This window comes from Oncorhynchus mykiss, chromosome 13 (assembly GCF_013265735.2).
Source record: "Oncorhynchus mykiss isolate Arlee chromosome 13, USDA_OmykA_1.1, whole genome shotgun sequence".
NCBI lineage: Eukaryota > Metazoa > Chordata > Actinopteri > Salmoniformes > Salmonidae > Oncorhynchus > Oncorhynchus mykiss.
The window spans coordinates 33,752,800-33,770,347 of record NC_048577.1 but is presented as its reverse complement, the minus strand read 5'-3'; the positions used below and the strand labels follow the sequence as shown (position 1 = coordinate 33,770,347).

The 17,548-nt window shown below is 40.7% G+C and overlaps 1 protein-coding gene across 15 annotated transcripts; it reads left to right on the top strand.

The window, feature by feature from the left end:
* Window positions 1-267: 267 nt before the first annotated feature.
* On the top strand, window positions 268-13,490 carry LOC110486162 (coatomer subunit zeta-1). Of its 15 annotated transcripts, none has more exons than XR_005035522.1 (11): window positions 268-422; window positions 1,994-2,062; window positions 2,213-2,297; window positions 3,072-3,166; window positions 8,172-8,227; window positions 9,240-9,317; window positions 9,582-9,633; window positions 9,939-10,063; window positions 10,580-10,618; window positions 11,486-11,518; window positions 12,640-13,490. XR_005035522.1 is itself a non-coding variant. In XM_036940813.1 (11 exons), coding segments are annotated over exons 1-11 (630 nt in total). In that variant the 5' UTR covers window positions 268-362; the 3' UTR covers window positions 12,641-13,490. The 15 variants fall into 15 exon arrangements, 12 of the variants coding, with proteins under 12 accessions (XP_036796708.1, XP_036796707.1, XP_036796705.1 ...); XM_036940813.1 differs by lacking the exon at window positions 9,939-10,063 and adding an exon at window positions 11,989-12,050; XR_005035523.1 differs by lacking the exon at window positions 11,486-11,518 and having other exon boundaries at window positions 3,075-3,166.
* The last annotated feature ends 4,058 nt before the right edge of the window (window positions 13,491-17,548 follow it).

The following is a 17,548-nucleotide window of genomic DNA, read 5'->3' as shown; positions in this document are numbered from 1 at the left end:
TGAATCACATATATTTTTTTAAATAAAGTAGGCTATCACTTGTAACAAGAGTAGTTGATTTTTGACATATTCTATACACATGAGATTAAAGATACTACTGATAGGATGTATGTGCATAATATCCCATAATTCACTACTTGGCCATCAAAACCTTATCGGTGTTCATTTTGGAGTAACGCGTAAAAACACCACTGTAAAAAACTGACGCCATTGTGGTTCCTAGAGAACAAGGACCTAACATCATTCACGGATTTGAGGGAGCCAACATGGCCGAATGAGGGGCTTGGTTTCGCGGAGCCTCCTCTAGGCCAGCGGAGGATCCGCCCACCCATGAGTCAGAGGATTTTGTGAGGTCTACTAGAATGACAGCTCAAACCTGTCCACGTCAACACCAGAGAACCACTATGGAGATCGCGTCTTTGGTAAGCAATCGGTAGGGATATGGAGCTTTTTATATATTTTCTAAACGAGTATTACCTTGCAAATGCATGATTAGGCCAGTTGCTTGAATAGCATTCATTATAGCCCTTTGCTGCGTAAAATGTTGTATTCAGTATTTTTGCATCATGCCCAGCCTAAGAAGTGATTTTTTTTAGGTCTCTGACTGGCTGGATCTAATATTTTCAGGTACGATAGCAGACATTAGGAGGTACTGTATTCTGCACAACTATCGTTGTAATCTGAATGTAGTCTATGCGCTATTTGAGTGTAGTGTAGTGAGATTCCACAACCAACAGCAACATGTGTTGCACTTTTCCTCGTCAATGGGCAATTGCTGTTGTACAAACTCGAACAGTTGACAAATTAGCCCAGAGAGAGGGGCATACTGTCTAAAAAGCTACCCCATGTCGCATATCTGAGATTATAACATAATTTATGATTTACACTTAAATGAATGACATGAGTTGTCGGCTATCCGTTATACTTTTATTATAACTGACATCAGCCTGCCCAAGCATTGAAGGGTGAACACTGGATATATTGTGTGCCACGTCTACGATATTTGGTTTCAACCGGAGGAGCTGCGTTTCGCAGCATTTTACGTTTACCAAAAACTTGATTCCACAGGTGGGTTGTTCAACTAAATATGCATAGAATAATTTTCCACTTTTGAACTAAACTCTAGACAGATGATCGTTGCATAAATTGTTTTTGTGTTAGTATTTTCTACTGTAATTTAAATTTAGAATAAAACAAGCAGCGCTGGACAAGGCCGCAATTACTTTTCGTTGATTATCCAACCTGCTGTACTTGACCCTCGGCCTCAAAATATCTCTCTCTCTCTATATATATATATATATATATAGATATATCTATATATACACTTTTTTTTACTGATATAATTGTATCTGATGTATTGCCCAGTGTTTTCTGTTAGTAGGCAGTCATTATGGCTGCACAGTACAGTGTCTGGATGTGGACTTCATAAGTTATGCACTCTTGATATTGATATTCACTGTGCTTAATTCACAAGATAATGTTGCACAAAGGACCTTGGGACTGTTGACCTGACACCTGCACCTCATTGAACTTTTCAACGAATGAGTTCCACTGTGGACTGTTTCTAATTTGACACAGACATCTGGATGACTGGTTTGCACTTTCCTCCAGTTCATCTCAATTCGAGGTCTAAAGTCCCGAATGTGATGTTCCTGGCCCAAGTTCTGTGATACACTTAGGCTCTGAGTCTGTGGTAGTCAGTGCATAACAGAACTTTGGCCCGGGTTCAACCAAGCCACCGTGGGATGGAAAAGAACTGAAGGATCTGAAGGACCATCGACATCTACGCTCACGTCTCTTTCTGACATTGTCATATCCCTCATGTTGTTGAAGAACACGACTAGATTTTATTATCATCACCAAAATGTTGTCTTCATCATCAGTGCTCTATCAATAACCGTTTAGGAATGTGTTCAGTAACGCCTCGGGTCCCTATGGGAAATGCAAATTGTCCTTTTTATTCTAGTCAACGTGTGGTCACACTGTCTTTCAGGAACCCTCGCTGTACACCGTGAAAGCGGTCTTCATTCTGGACAACGATGGCAATAGACTTCTATCAAAGGTATGCTAATGACAGTTGTCCCATGGCGGCCCACGTTGGCTATTGTTGTGGCGTCAAGACATTGTGAGAACTTCCCCAACTATCTACCCCAAATGAGGTGTATTCATCATAACTAATGCGGCTAATGTCTGACTTCCGATGTGTTTTTAGTACTACGACACAGAGCTCTACCCCTCCATGAAGGAGCAGAAGAACTTTGAAAAGAACGTTTTCAACAAGACACACAAAGCTGACAGTAAGTTTTGCCCCATAAAAAAAAATGACCCAGGAGACTATAGGAGTAGATGATTGAGCTTGAGTCCTGATAGTCTATTCCATGTTATAGTTTTAATGAACCTGTAAGATAAAAAATAAAAAACATTCTAACAATGTGGCGAGAGAGTTGAGAAGATGTTGAGAAGATGTGCACCATCAGGGAAATCAGTATCAACAGGATCATAATGTAAATCAATGCATATGTGTACCAGTCGTCTTTGGCTTCACGTTAGTAGACGACTGTGTAAATAATGATTTACTTAGGACCCGTTGTTCACACACCCTTTTGTGTGTCCTCCACCATAGAAAAACAAGAGACCGTGTTAGCTGTATAGCATTAGCCTGCGGCTCAACCCTCATGGGTCAGTTTATCTAAACACGAGAAACGGTATTGGTTCCTCTGGGTTCTTCAGTCCTCCCAAGCTCACGTTACATCGAACAAAAGGGGAGGGAACCAGTTCAGCGACAGACAGCTCTCGCACTCTTTTGTTCCAATGAAATTCACAGCAGTCATCCGACACCCCGGGTCCACCTGCCCCTAAGGAGGATGCCCAATCTCTATCTCTATATCCCTCCTTCCTCTCCATCCCTTCTTCCCCACACACATAGGAGTTGAGCATTTTATATGACAAAACTCACATTTTAAATTGGAAGACAACCATAAAACCTCTCACTTGGGTATTCTCGGTAAGTGTGAATGTGCTTTAATGTTTACTTGGTGGCTTGATCTCTCTCTCTCTCTTCCCCCCCCAAGCAGATGAGATTGCCTTCGTGGAGGGGATGACGATCGTGTATAAGTGCAGCATCGACCTATTCTTCTACGTGGTGGGCAGTGCACAGGAGAATGAGGTAGGTAATCTGATGCAGAGGGAGTACAAGGCTAGACTGGTGCTTCAAAGACTATACATTATGGCCCGGATCCTTTTTGCACAAATCTTCCATTGGCATCAATGCATAATTCACACAGTCTGAGTTAAGCGCTCACATATGAATTTAGAATTCGGATCTCAGAAAGCAACATGTAATTTGTAGTAGCGGTGCATGGGTGAAATCACTGGGAAGCCAAGCCCCCCCCCCCGAATTACAGCCTATGTGTTGTGAAAATTGCATTGTTTCGTCTTTAACCTGTTAATTAATATGCCTTGTGACCATGATATAAGAAGACACAGTGGCAGAATAAATTCAACCACACCTTTTTGTTTTATCACACAACCGGAGAGCAACCTCTGTCCCGTGAAGTCCACAAAGCGCTGCTTTCACTAGTCCAGCACCATTTCAACTTCAACATTTCATCATCATCAAATCTCCTCTGATTAGTCTAGTATAGTGACAACTAAAAAGATACCAAAAACAATTTCATCCAGTCAACGTAAGCTAAATATGATGTGCCTGTCCATGGTTCTGATTTCTGTGTGTGCATGCACACGCATTAGTGCAAGTAGGAAATCATGTTGACTCACCCTACTTGTAGTGAAACGCCACCACCATCCTCCTCTCTCACGTTGACGAAATGGTCAATCGCTCTGTCATACAGTACACAATTTAATTTTTTGTTGTCCCAGACTACCTGGCTAAAATGATTGCTAGCTAGCCTAACTTCCTTTCATAGGCAACGTTAGCAAGTTGTAACATGAGCTTTCTACATCTATATGTACATCTATATACACTACCGGTCAAAAGTTTTTAGAACACCTACTCATTCAAGGGTTTTTCTTTATTTTGACTATTTAATAGTGAAGATATCAAAACTATGAAACAACACATATGGAATCGTGTAGTAACCAAAAAAGTGTTAAACTAATCCAAATATATTTGATATTTTTCAAATAGCCACCCTTTGCCTTGATGACAGCTTTGCCCACTCTTGCCATTCACTCAACCAGCTTCACCTGGAATGCTTTTCCGACAGTCTTGAAGGAGTCCCCACATATTCTAAGCAGTTGTTGGCTGCTTTTCCTACACTCTGCGGGGTCCACCTCATCCCAAACCATCTCAATTTGGTTGAGGTCGGGGGATTGTGGAGGCCAGGTCATCTGATGCAGCACTCCATCGCTCTCCTTCTTGGTAAAATCGCCTTTACACAGCCTGGAGGTGTTTTGGGGTCATTGTCCTGTTGAAAAACAGATAGTCCTACTAAGACCAAACCAGATGGGATGGCTTATTGCTGCAGAATGCTGTGGTAGCCATGCTGGTTAAGTGCACCTTGAATTCTAAATAAATCACAGACAGTGTCACCAGCAAAGCACCCCCACACCATTACACCTCATCCTCCATGCTTTACGGTGGGAAATGCACATGCTGAGGTCATCTGTTCAGCCACACCGCGTCTCACAAAGAAAGGGCGGTTGGAACCAAAAATCTCCAATTTGTACTCCAGACCAAAGGACATATTTCCACTGTTCTAATGTCCATTGCTTGTGATTCTTGGCCCAAGCAAGTCTCTTCTTATTATTGGTGTCCTTTAGTAGTGGTTTCTTTGCAGAAATTTTACCACGAAGGCCAGATTTACACAGTCTCCTCTGAACAGTTGATTTTGAGACGTGTCTGTTACTTGAATTCTGTGAAGCATTTATTTGGGATGCAATTTCTGAGGCTGGTAGCTCTGATGAACTTATCGAATGCAGCAGAGGTAACTCTGGGTCTTCCATTCCTGTGGCGGTCCTCATAAGAGCCTGTTTCATCATAGCGCTTGATAGTTTTTGCAACTGCACTTGAAGAAACTTTCAAAGTTCTTGAAATTGTCCTTATTGACTGACCTTCATGTTTTAAAGTAATTATGGACTGTTTCTCTTTGCTTATTTGAGCTGTTCTTGTCATAATATGGACTTAGTCCTATTTGGTAAAATACCATATTCTGTATATCCCCCTACCCTGTCACAACAAAACTGATTGGCTCAAAGGCATTAAGGAAATAAATTCCACAAATTAAGTTTTAAGAAGGCACACCTGTTAATTGAAATGCATTCCAGGTGACAACCTCATGAAGCTGGTTGAGAGAATGCCAAGTGTGTGCAAAGCTGTCATCAAGGCAAAGGGGGGCTATTTTAAGAATCTCAAATATAACATTTTGGGTTACTACATGATTCCATGTGTTATTTCATAGTTTTGATGTCTTCACTATTTTTCTACAATGTAGAAAATAGTAAAAAATAAAGAAAAAACTTTGAATGAGTAGGTGTTCTACAACTTTTGACCTGTAGCGTATTTTGAACTTCCATCCTCTCAGGCTAAGGGCACAACCATATATAAATTAATGGTTGGATCAGAATCTCCATGGCCAGTACAGAAAATCAATTACAACCACAAGTCCAAATCCCTATTTCCATCCACGGCTAATTTAGGAATGTGCAAATTTGAGCTAGCCAGCTCACCACCGGAAGACAACAAAACAATGAGATGTTTCTGTCAATGACATATGCTTTTATTGCAATTTGAGAGGAGTGATAAAAAAAATTCAAACTGGCTTCACCTTGACACTTTTTTTTGGTGCGCCAGGATCACTCATAGTTGAGCTCGCTCAGTTTTAGCCCAACGCTGATTGGCAAATTTTGTATACTTCTTTTTAATCGAGGGATGCCAAATGCTCGTTGGCTTCCCTTGCGTTCAATGCTACGGGCGGCAACAATGTCGTACTCGTTTGGACCAGACAGTATCAGACAGATGGCCTACACGTAGAGAGACAGAGGGGGCGCTGTTTCGCTCGCTCGGGTGCTTTCTCCTGTGAGATCAATTTGCAAAAGAGGCTGAATGTAGGAAAATGATGAAACACAGAGAGATGAAAGATTATTATTATTGCATGTAATATATACAGTGCCTTGCGAAAGTATTCGGCCCCCTTGAACTTTGTGACCTTTTGCCACATTTCAGGCTTCAAACATAAAGATATAAAACTGTATTTTTTGTGAAGAATCAACAACAAGTGGGACACAATCATGAAGTGGAACGACATTTATTGGATATTTCAAACTTTTTTAACAAATCAAAAACTGAAAAATTGGGCGAGCAAAATTATTCAGCCCCCTTAAGTTAATACTTTGTAGCGCCACCTTTTGCTGCGATTACAGCTGTAAGTCGCTTGGGGTATGTCTCTATCAGTTTTGCACATCGAGAGACTGAAATTTTTTCCCATTCCTCCTTGCAAAACAGCTCGAGCTCAGTGAGGTTGGATGGAGAGCATTTGTGAACAGCAGTTTTCAGTTATTTCCACAGATTCTCGATTGGATTCAGGTCTGGACTTTGACTTGGCCATTCTAACACCTGGATATGTTTATTTTTGAACCATTCCATTGTAGATTTTGCTTTATGTTTTGGATCATTGTCTTGTTGGAAGACAAATCTCCGTCCCAGTCTCAGGTCTTTTGCAGACTCCATCAGGTTTTCTTCCAGAATGGTCCTGTATTTGGCTCCATCCATCTTCCCATCAATTTTAACCATCTTCCCTGTCCCTGCTGAAGAAAAGCAGGCCCTAACCATGATGCTGCCACCACCATGTTTGACAATGGGGATGGTGTGTTCAGTGTCATGAGCTGTGTTGCTTTTACGCCAAACATAACGTTTTGCATTGTTGCCAAAAAGTTCAATTTTGGTTTCATCTGACCAGAGCACCTTCTTCCACATGTTTGGTGTGTCTCCCAGGTGGCTTGTGGCAAACTCTAAACGACACTTTTTATGGATATCTTTAAGAAATGGCTTTCTTCTTGCCACTCTTCCATAAAGGCCAGATTTGTGCAATATACGACTGATTGTTGTCCTATGGACAGAGTCTCCCACCTCAGCTGTAGATCTCTGCAGTTCATCCAGACTGATCATGGGCCTCTTGGCTGCATCTCTGATCAGTCTTCTCCTTGTATAAGCTGAAAGTTTAGAGGGACGGCCAGGTCTTGGTAGATTTGCAGTGGTCTGATACTCCTTCCATTTCAATATTATCGCTTGCACAGTGATCCTTGGGATGTTTAAAGCTTGGGAAATCTTTTTGCATCCAAATCCGGCTTTAAACTTCTTCACAACAGTATCTCGGACCTGCCTGGTGTGTTCCTTGTTCTTCATGATGCTCTCTGCGCTTTTAACGGACCTCTGAGACTATCACAGTGCAGGTGCATTTATACGGAGACTTGATTACACACAGGTGGATTGTATTTATCATCATTAGTCATTTAGGTCAACATTGGATCATTCAGAGATCCTCACTGAACTTCTGGAGAGAGTTTGCTGCACTGAAAGTAAAGGGGCTGAATAATTTTGCACGCCCAATTTTTCAGTTTTTGATTTGTTAAAAAAGTTTGAAATATCCAATAAATGTCGTTCCACTTCATGATTGTGTCCCACTTGTTGTTTATTCTTCACAAAAAAATACAGTTTTATATCTTTATGTTTGAAGCCTGAAATGTGGCAAAAGGTCGCAAAGTTCAAGGGGGCCGAATACTTTCGCAAGGCACTGTATATATTTTTTTTACATATACACAGTGTGTATATGTAATTTTTTATGGGGGGGGGGGGCGCTGGCTTCCTTTTGCATCCATGAATACACGCCACTGGTCATTTGTTGGCATGACGTCATAATTGGAGACCCTATATATTGCAAATGCCCATGAGAATAAATGACTTATAATTAGATTTTCTTCAGCACTTCTTGTTGCTATGTACGTTGCTAGCGAAGGACCAGTCCTTTTATGGCAAATTGGCATTTATATTCTACAGGCATTGTGATTAAACCACACCTGACTTTTCGTTCTCTCTGTCCCTTTCCCACAACCTTTTCTCTGTTTACTTCGCCTGGCTTCCATCTATACTTCTCAATTCTCTTGTTTTCCTTTCATCCTCCCCTCACCCACTGCCCTGCTCTCTCTTCCTATAGCTCATGCTCATGGCTGTACTGAACTGTCTGTTTGAGTCCCTCGGTCAAATCCTAAGGTAAGTGTTGTCTATGTTGAAGTAACCTCCCTTTTTAAAATGTGAGGAAGTCGGTCTCCTTTAGGGGGCTAACGATTGCAGGAGAAAAATGTAACAGTCAACAGCAATGCATGAAACGATTATTCAAAATAGTTTGGTTAATTATTAGAGAACATCTCGTAAATATTTAAATATATATATATATTTAACCTTTATTTAACTAGGCAAGTCAGTTAAGAACAAATTCTTATTTACAATGACGACCTAGGAACAGTGGGTTAACTGCCTTGTTCAGGGGCAGAATGACAGATTCTTACCTTGTCAGCTCGGGGATTCGATCTAGCAACCTTTCGGGTTACTGCTCTAGCCACTAGGCTACCTCCCGCCCCAAATATAGGGACAGGTCAACAAAATTAGAAAAGTTAATTTCAGATTTTGACTAGCTCTGGTGTAATTGTTTCCTTCGTGCGTTCCAAATATGGGGAACCGTGTCAGTTGAAGGCTGCACTAAGTTAGTGATTGTTTATTTTGGGATATATATATATATATATATATATATATATATATATATATATATATATATATATATATATATATATATATATATATATATATATATATAATGGGACGACAGTGACACACCCTTGGCCTCTCAGTGAAGGGGAACAGCTTGACAGGGGCTGGTGCCGTTACCATAGAAACCAATGCAGTAGCAATGCAGGGAGGGAGAGGGAGGGAGGGAGTGAATGAATCTATTTGTTTCCTCTCTCCACTCCTTTTCATGCAGTTTTCTCCTATATATTTTTTTTCAAATGCCAACTGTTCGGTATCATTTCAAACCTTGACAACTGGTGCTACAGGAAGTTAATTTAAGTCAGTGTTTTGAAATGTACAGAATAGCCTAAGGTGTTGTGAGCCCTGCATTTCTGGCCCACAAGGCAATAATATGAGATCCTATCACAGGTTTCAGCCCTATTGGCTCAGACATACTAACCACAATTCAAGTCAGTCAATGAAGTTTTCTTACTCACAGGAAAAATGTGGAGAGAAGGTGCCTATTGGACAACATGGACGGCGTCTTCTTAGTAGTGGACGAAATTATTGACGGGGGGTAACGTATAGATTGGGTTGATAATTGGATTCGTTCTTGATTTCTTGTTTTGGCAAAACAAATCAGATTTTTATTTGTGTCCTTGTTTGACATATTACTGCATTGTTAGGAGCTAGTAACACTGCACCCCGCTATAACATCTGCTATACTGTGTATGCGACCAATACACTTTGATTTGAGGTATCATTCAAGGGATGGAGTTGGGAGTTACTGGTATGCTATCCTGTGTTCTCTTAATGACTGACCTTACCGTTGTGTTACCAGGGTGATCTTGGAAAGCGACCCCCAACAGGTCATCCAGAAGGTCAATTACAGGGTAAGACAGCTACAGTCACTGACTGTGTCTACTGTATGGATGAATACATGGATTCTGATATGGGGACAATACTTGAAGACACAGATGACTATAGGAAATGGTGATTTTTATTTTCAGACCAACAGACGTGGGGATTGTGTCTCGTGGATTGTTGTTGAATCTGACAACCTGTATGTTTGAGGAAAATTAATTAACTTATTTGATGTCACGACACCAAATGCCAGTCTTCAGGCCCCCCCCTCAACACCAGGTCCATCTTCCTCTCATGTGTCCTCTCTCCCCTGACCCCACCCTCACATTGTCAGCTGGATGGTTCAGAGCAAGCCTACGGCTTAGGCCTCTTTGATTACATCGTTGGTAACATTGATGAACAGACGGACAGAAGCCAGTGTGCATAGCAACAGACTGCCCCTACCACCAGAGATGACGGGTGAGGGATAGCGGGTGAGGGATAAGCGGGTGAGGGAGATCCAGCGCAGGTAACTGCATGGTGAGAGAGCATATCACTTTAGGTTCTGATAACCTCCAGATAACCACCTCACAACGTTGGAACAACTGTCCTCTAAGTCTGTGTCTTGCTGTGGTTTGTCAGTGGTTAGCCTCCGGTTGCCCGGCGTGTTTCAAGGGAGTCCATATGGGGTTCTAGGAAATGCCACAGGTGTTGGTACGCTAAGAGCAGCAGGGCCCTTTGTTGTACTCCCTTGCACAATGCATGCCTTGTGTGAGGCAGCCATTTTAATTAGATTGTGGTGGTCACTGACATATTTACCAATGTCGGAGTGAATTTACATTCGCAATGCAAGGCATCAATTTCCTTTTTTTAGGGCATTATGTTATCTTGCTTGCCCTATGTGTTTGACTCTTTACGCACACAGCCCCTAATGGTGTGTGCGCTTGATTTGCTATGACGTCATGTCCCCTCTTTCTTTTACGGTATCTATTCCAGGCGGATGAGAACCCACTGTCAGAGCAGAGCGTGGCTCAGGTGAGGTCATACACACGCACCCACACGCCAAGCAATGGCACCCTGCATGTATAGTACGACTATCTTTTCTATTGATAGGACTTTAGCCATTTAATTTCCGCTCACACCTGATGACATAACCTTCTGTTCTACTGTCATATACAGTATATGAATTGCGTATAAACTATAACATGATTCTTATCAGGGTTGGGGTCAGTTCCGTTTTTGAATTCTAGTCAATTCAGGAGGTACACACATTGTCATTCCAATTATCTTCAATGCTTTGAAATGGAATTTGGTTTACTTTCTGAATTGACTGGAATTTCAATGGAATTGCGCCCAACCCTGATTATTATCTTCCCAGTTACCCATTTTCATCATTTGTACACTACGTTCTCTGTAGAATAAAGCCACAGTACACAATATATGGATAATTGTCTCCCAGTGTTGTTCAATTTTTAAAATGATCAAATATTACTACTCATAATACCTGGTTGATTTAATTGATCGGGTCCAGTGTTATGACATGCTGTCAATACTACAATAGGATTTCCATTTGACTGAAGTCACTGTATTCAGTCATAGGTTCATCCATTTGACTGAAGTCACTGCATTCAGTCATAGGTTCATCCATTTGACTCGTGTATTCTTTATGTGCGCCAAACACACTGCATTCACACAATGCTTTCGATATCATTTAGGAGAATTTCCAGCATGTACTAACCTGCATCTGAATTTGATGCCATGCTCACACCTGCATAGTCAATGATGGAATGGCTCACATTGCATGATCAGCATGGCTGATTAACTGCTCTTACCATCATGCAATGCTTTGCCTGTTACTTCCTCTTTCCTTCTTCTCCTAACACTTTGGTTTAACCCTCACAGCACATTACGGACAAATTGGCTATGACCTCCAATGTAAGTCCTCTCACTCCTCACCCTCCGACGTGGGACATTTTGAGTCTCCTGGGGCTTGTTCAGAAGACCAGAATGTTGCAGATATAATAATATATATATTTTTTAAATGTAACCTTTATTTGACTAGGCAAGTCAGGTAAGAACAAATTCTTATTTACAATGACGGCCTAGGAACAGTGGGTTAACTGCCTTGTTTAGGGGCAGAATGACAGATTTTTACCTTGTCAGCTCGGGGATTCGATCTAGCAACCTTTTAGTTACTGGCCCAACGCTCTAACCACGGCTACCTGCCGCCCCTGATAGATAGATAGATATGAAGTATATAGAATGGACATGACTGTTCTATACTGGTCATCTCTGTGTGACTTTCAGACTGCCCTGTACTCCTGAATCAGACCCTGCTTGCAAGGAAGGGTTCATATCCAAAGCTATTAATTAACTATTTGCCTTGTGGTATTTTCTCTCCCAAGTTGGAACCAAACTTCAAACGACAATACCTTGAAAAGCCTCTAAGAGACATGGAATTGTCATGGTGCCTATATTATTATTATTTTTTTAAAACTAGACCTAGACAATAAACCCAAAACACTGAACTGAAACTACTAGACGTAGACACTAGACACAAGTTTATCCTTTTACCTGGGTTCCTTGCGCCCCCTGGTGTATAGTTTTACGCTCTGCGTCTCTGTTTTTCTTGTGGAATTTCATTTTAGCAGGGAGAGTGACGATTATATATCAGAGGCACACTTGCATCAGGTCGTTACCAATATTGAATAGAATTGAATTGTGTTTTTAAGCTAGATGAAAATTCATTTTAAGTCTGCTCAGAGAAGCCGACTCACTTTGTTTTGTGTCTACTACACAAAATACACTTACAAAGTTTCTTACACTTACGAAGCTTATGGGGCTCATGTTTCATGTAAAATATGAACGTTTGAGGAGTTCCATTCAAATTCACATGCATACAATAGTGACACCTACTGGTTGACTTGTGTCACAATTAACAATACATTTAACACTACTACAGTATACTATAATAGGCTACTATTATTGATCTGCGATAGTGTCGTTTCTCCACACTCAATCTGAAAAGGTGTTTTCTGTTTTTTTTTTCTCTCCAGATAATGCAGTCTGCCAAAGAACAAATAAAGTGGTCAATACTCAAATGATCTACACTGCCTGTCCAAAGGTCAAATGTTTTACAGTAATGGACAGTACGAATTTATGTGTAAATATTAAGGGGTGTATTTAGCGATTTATGCTTAAATAGGCTATATTTATAGTAATTAGTGGCAAATACAGCGGTTTTCCTATGAAGGCAAGATGATATTTGTAATTATTATTTTGGAAATAATCTGTTTTAATTTATTTGATTTGCAATAAAAATCTGAAGAATTATGCTAGATTATAGCATATGATTTTGTTAATTTCCCTTAACCCACACAAAATGCTCTGTAAAGAACGTTTTAAACAAACCAAGAGAACTGAATTTTGTTTTAATTTGCTCAGGCCTACACAACAAGGGGAACTGTTGCTTAGGCTTCAATGATTATGAAGTTATGTTACAGAGAACTTTAAACATGACATTTTGATATACTACATTTTAAAGCTTTGTAAGTTTAACAGAAAAAGGGCAATAGCCTGTGTGTTGTTACAGTAGTTCAGTTTCTGGTTGAAAGTCAGGTTACCCCCATGTTCATTATAGAATGATTGTGTGTTCATAATAAAACGAAGTTGGCATAGGTAGGTAGGCGTATGTTTTTTTCTAAAGCACTGAGAACACCTTTAAGACAATAATAAAATATATTTTGTTACTAGCCTGTGATGGACAAATAAACTATTTGAATATTTCCTCATTTTAACGCCAAATAGGAAGATAGGCTAATAATTGTTAGTTTTGTTGATTTATATTGCCGTCTGTTTTCTAATTTGAGTCTGCCTGTTGTCAAGCTAATTAAACTATTTTTTTGTATTTTGTGTTGTCAAAATGTATCTTGTTCCATATTTATATCTAATTTGACAACAAACAAAAAAATCTTGTTTCCTCGAAAAGGCTTCCTGTGAGTAGTGAAAGCTGTAGCCCAGTGTCTTTTGAAATGAAATCTTACTTGTTAATATTCATGAGACATGGGATGTGTCTGTTTTGATTGGACGTCAGGGTCTGACGTCAAAATCCCCGCCTTCATATCAAGAGCCAATGAAGCGTTTCAGATGTTAAATATAAAATTGTGATTGGATGTGTCTGGTGCAGGGTGGAGTTTTCTGTGTTCCATATCATTCTGTGCTAAATATCGTTTTAATTGTTCAATGTAGGCTGTAATTAGGCAAATTTAGTACAGACAATGAAGATGTGTCTGTGGTGAATATTATAGTACATGTAAAGACATTGAATAGCAAGCAAAGTTGTTTGTAGGCCTATTTTAGATTACATTGCGATGCTTTAGATTTAAGAATTTGTAGAACTGGTTCGCTATTATATAATTGGAAAACATTTATTATAGGTTTTAAGAATTATTTCGATTCTGAAATTATAATGTTTAACGAATTTCATGGCAAGAGGGCATATAGGTCTCTTAAAATGAACACTGGTCCAAATGTACAAGGCGCACCTGCTACTTTCATATAAGGATGGAGGAAAAGGAAACGGATTACATTATATTTATTTAGCCTACACATCTAAAAATCGAATTAACTCTCTAAATCTTTAGTTTACGATGTTATATGCAATTTTACTGCCATTCGTGTTTAGCCTATTTTCGTTTGAAAATAATATGCACAATTGCATTATAAATAAATAAAAATTGTATTATAGGCTACATACGCTTCAAAACGCTTGTCAGTCTGGCGTTTTAAAATGTATCTGTGAATATAAATGTGTAATAGTGAAGACAAATGCAACATATTCAATTCACAGGGTCTGTAAGCTATAAATTGTGTTAGGCTACAGTGGTCCATTCATTAGTTTTAACGACACCAAAAACGAATGAATCTTTATCGAACGCACGAAATTGCCAGCTCATAATTATAATCGGCCTGATGATAAAACCTGTCTGCGTACACTGCCCACCAAGGATTAGTTTCCCCAACCTTGGCATTGCTGCCATCTAGTGGCGTATCACCGCCTTGCAGCATTTCATGTGGAGTCATTCCCTCTCTCCCCACCGAAAAGTCACTGATAGGGATATCATTCACATAATATTGAGATTGACAAACTACCATGACATTCAATCTCATCACCCAGCCCAATCAAATAGTTGGGAATATTACCAGAATATCTCAATCTCATCATGGATCGCCTAGTACTAGTGCCTTGTAGTAATGTTGGCCTATACTTAAATAGCCTATCACGTTTTGTTCATTAGCATTAGGCTTATTACAATTTCCATAATCATAGGCTAATAATAATTGAAAAACCATATAGGCCTAGGTTATTTCAGAACCTTCTATAATCCAATAGTAAGTTTATTGTAATCTGTATTTATCTACAACGATTGAAACTTCATTTTTATAGCGTAGTTCACTTTCCCTCTGTGCCTTAGCCAAAGCTTTTATTTCGAATCAAATCAAATGTTATTTGTCACATGCTTCGTAAACAACAGGTGTAGACTAACAGTGAAGTGCTTACCTACAGGTCCCTTTTCCAGAACAATTTAAGATAAAGATAAGAAAATAGAAAATAAAACACAAATATTGACACAGGGAATAAATACACAGTGAGTAACAAATCATTTTAAAGAGTCCAAATCACATGGCTATATACAGGGAGTACCAGTACAGAACCGATGTGTGGGGGTACCAGGTAATTGAGGTAACTATGTACATATAGGTAGGAGTGAAGTGACTCGGCAACAGGACAGATAATAGACAGCACCAGCAGCGTGTGTGTGTCGTCAGTATGCATGTGTGCGTATGTTGTGTGTGTGTTGGGGTGTCAGTTTAAGTATGTGTGGGTAGAATCCCGTGTGTGTGTTGGGGTGTCAGTTTAAGTATGTGTGGGTAGAGTCCCGTGTATGTGTTGGGGTGTCAGTTTAAGTATGTGTGGGTAGAGTCCCGTGTGTGTGTTGGGGTGTCAGTTTAAGTATGTGTGGGTAGAGTCCCGTGTGTGTTGGGGTGTCAGTTTAAGTATGTGTGGGTAGAATCCCGTGTGTGTGTTGGGGTGTCAGTTTAAGCATGTGTGGGTAGAATCCCGTGTGTGTGTTGGGGTGTCAGTTTAAGTATGTGTGGGTAGAGTCCCGTGTGTGTGTTGGGGTGTCAGTTTAAGAATGTGTGGGTAGAGTCCCGTGTGTGTGTTGGGGTGTCAGTTCAAGTATGTGTGGGTAGAATCCCGTGTGTGTGTTGGGGTGTCAGTTCAAGTATGTGTCCAAGAGAGTTGGTGCAACAAAAGGGACAATGCAGGTAGTCCGGTTGGCCATTTGATGAGCTATTTAGCATTTTGTTTAGTAGTCTTATGTCTTGGAGGTAGAAGCTGTTCAGGGTCCTGTTGGTTCCAGACTCGGTGCATTGGTATTTTGCTTGCTGTGCGGTAGCAGTCTATGGCTAACAGTCTATGGCTTGGATGGCTGGAGTCTTTGACCGCCTGGTATAGAGGTCCTGGATGGCAGGGAGCTCGGCCACAGTGATGTACTAAGCCGTACTCGCCAGTCTTTGCAGAGCCTTGCGGTCGGGTGCTTTGCAGTAGCCGTACCAAAAATGTCAATGAAGACACTTTGCCAGCTGGTCAGCGCATGCTCTGAGTATGCGTCCTGGTATTCTGTCTAGCCCTGCAGCCTTGCTGGGAATCTTGCCGCTGCGTTTCCCTTTGTAATCCGTGATAGTTTGCAAGCCCTACCACATTCGTTGAGCGTCAGAGGTCGGCATAGCGGGATTCGATCTTAGTCCTGTCTTGATGCTTTGCCTGTTTGATGGCTCGCCCAGGAGGTCATAGCTGGATTTCTTATAAGCGTCTGGAAGAGTATCCCTCTCCTTGAAAGCGGCAGCTCTATCCTTTCGCTCAGTGTGGATGTTGCCTGTAATCCATAGCTTCTGGTTGGGGTATTTTCGTAAGGTCACTGTGGGGATGACGGCGTATATGCACTTATTAATGGAGCCGGTGACTGGTGTGGTAAACTCCTCGATGCTATCAGATGAATCCCAGAATATATTCCAGTCTGTGGCATTTACATGGCATTAATCGGTTAATTACGTGGGATGATACATTTCCTGAGCGAAAGGGTCATGTCACAACATCCTCTCTTCTCCTTAGCTGCACTCAGCACCAGCTATCGTCATCAACGCACCAGTTGACTGTGAGCGAGCGACGCATGTGTGCCACATCCTCAGGAAACTCGCAACATCCATTATGGCCTTTTAGAAGCGAGGCATGAGTGCTAATAGATATCAGATACATCTCCATCTGTCACGGCAAACTCAAAAGCAACCCAGCTGGCCTTTTTATGAGCATGTTTTTTTCTGTTGCCTACGAACATCTGTTTTCCAGACGTTTTCTCAAATGCGCTCTGTCTGAACTGTATGGGGAAAATGGAACGCACACAAACACGTGGTTCCATCATCTCATATCGGACGGAGGCAGAAGAGAATGCTGAAAGGTCAGCCGTAGTTCAAATTCACGAGGAGACGCAAATGCCCCATAATTCAATTAAAACAGACACTTTAACACACGTCAGATATGAAACAGTTTTTATTTTTATAGCTTGATAGACCTATAGGCCTTGGCCTAGCAAATAGGCTTACCAAGTAAAATGATGAATTCATATTGGTTTCAGCCACAGAGCTAATCAGAGAAAAGTAAAATATGAAAATATATATACGTATATATATATATAGAGAGAGAGAGAGAGAGAGAGAGAGAAAATTTAAAAAGTGCCTTTCACACCACCCTTTCCCATAAATACCTACAAAAAATACATCTTATTTAGGTTGTATGATCTTTTAGCAGCTTGAGTTCAGAGAAGTGGCCATATCATCAGTCAAAATGTGCCCTCAAACAGCTGCCAGTGACTGGTGAGAGGATGAATGAGGAGGGCTCTCTGG

Excerpts from the sequence above, each read along its gene's own strand:
- LOC110486162 (XM_036940810.1), top strand. The coding sequence starts at position 363 with ATGACAGCTCAAACCTGTCCACGTCAACACCAGAGAACCACTATGGAG. Across the intron at positions 3,167-8,171 it reads GCAGTGCACAGGAGAATGAG|CTCATGCTCATGGCTGTACT; the intron begins GTAGGTAATCTG and ends CTCTTCCTATAG. Across the intron at positions 8,228-9,239 it reads TCCCTCGGTCAAATCCTAAG|GAAAAATGTGGAGAGAAGGT; the intron begins GTAAGTGTTGTC and ends TCTTACTCACAG.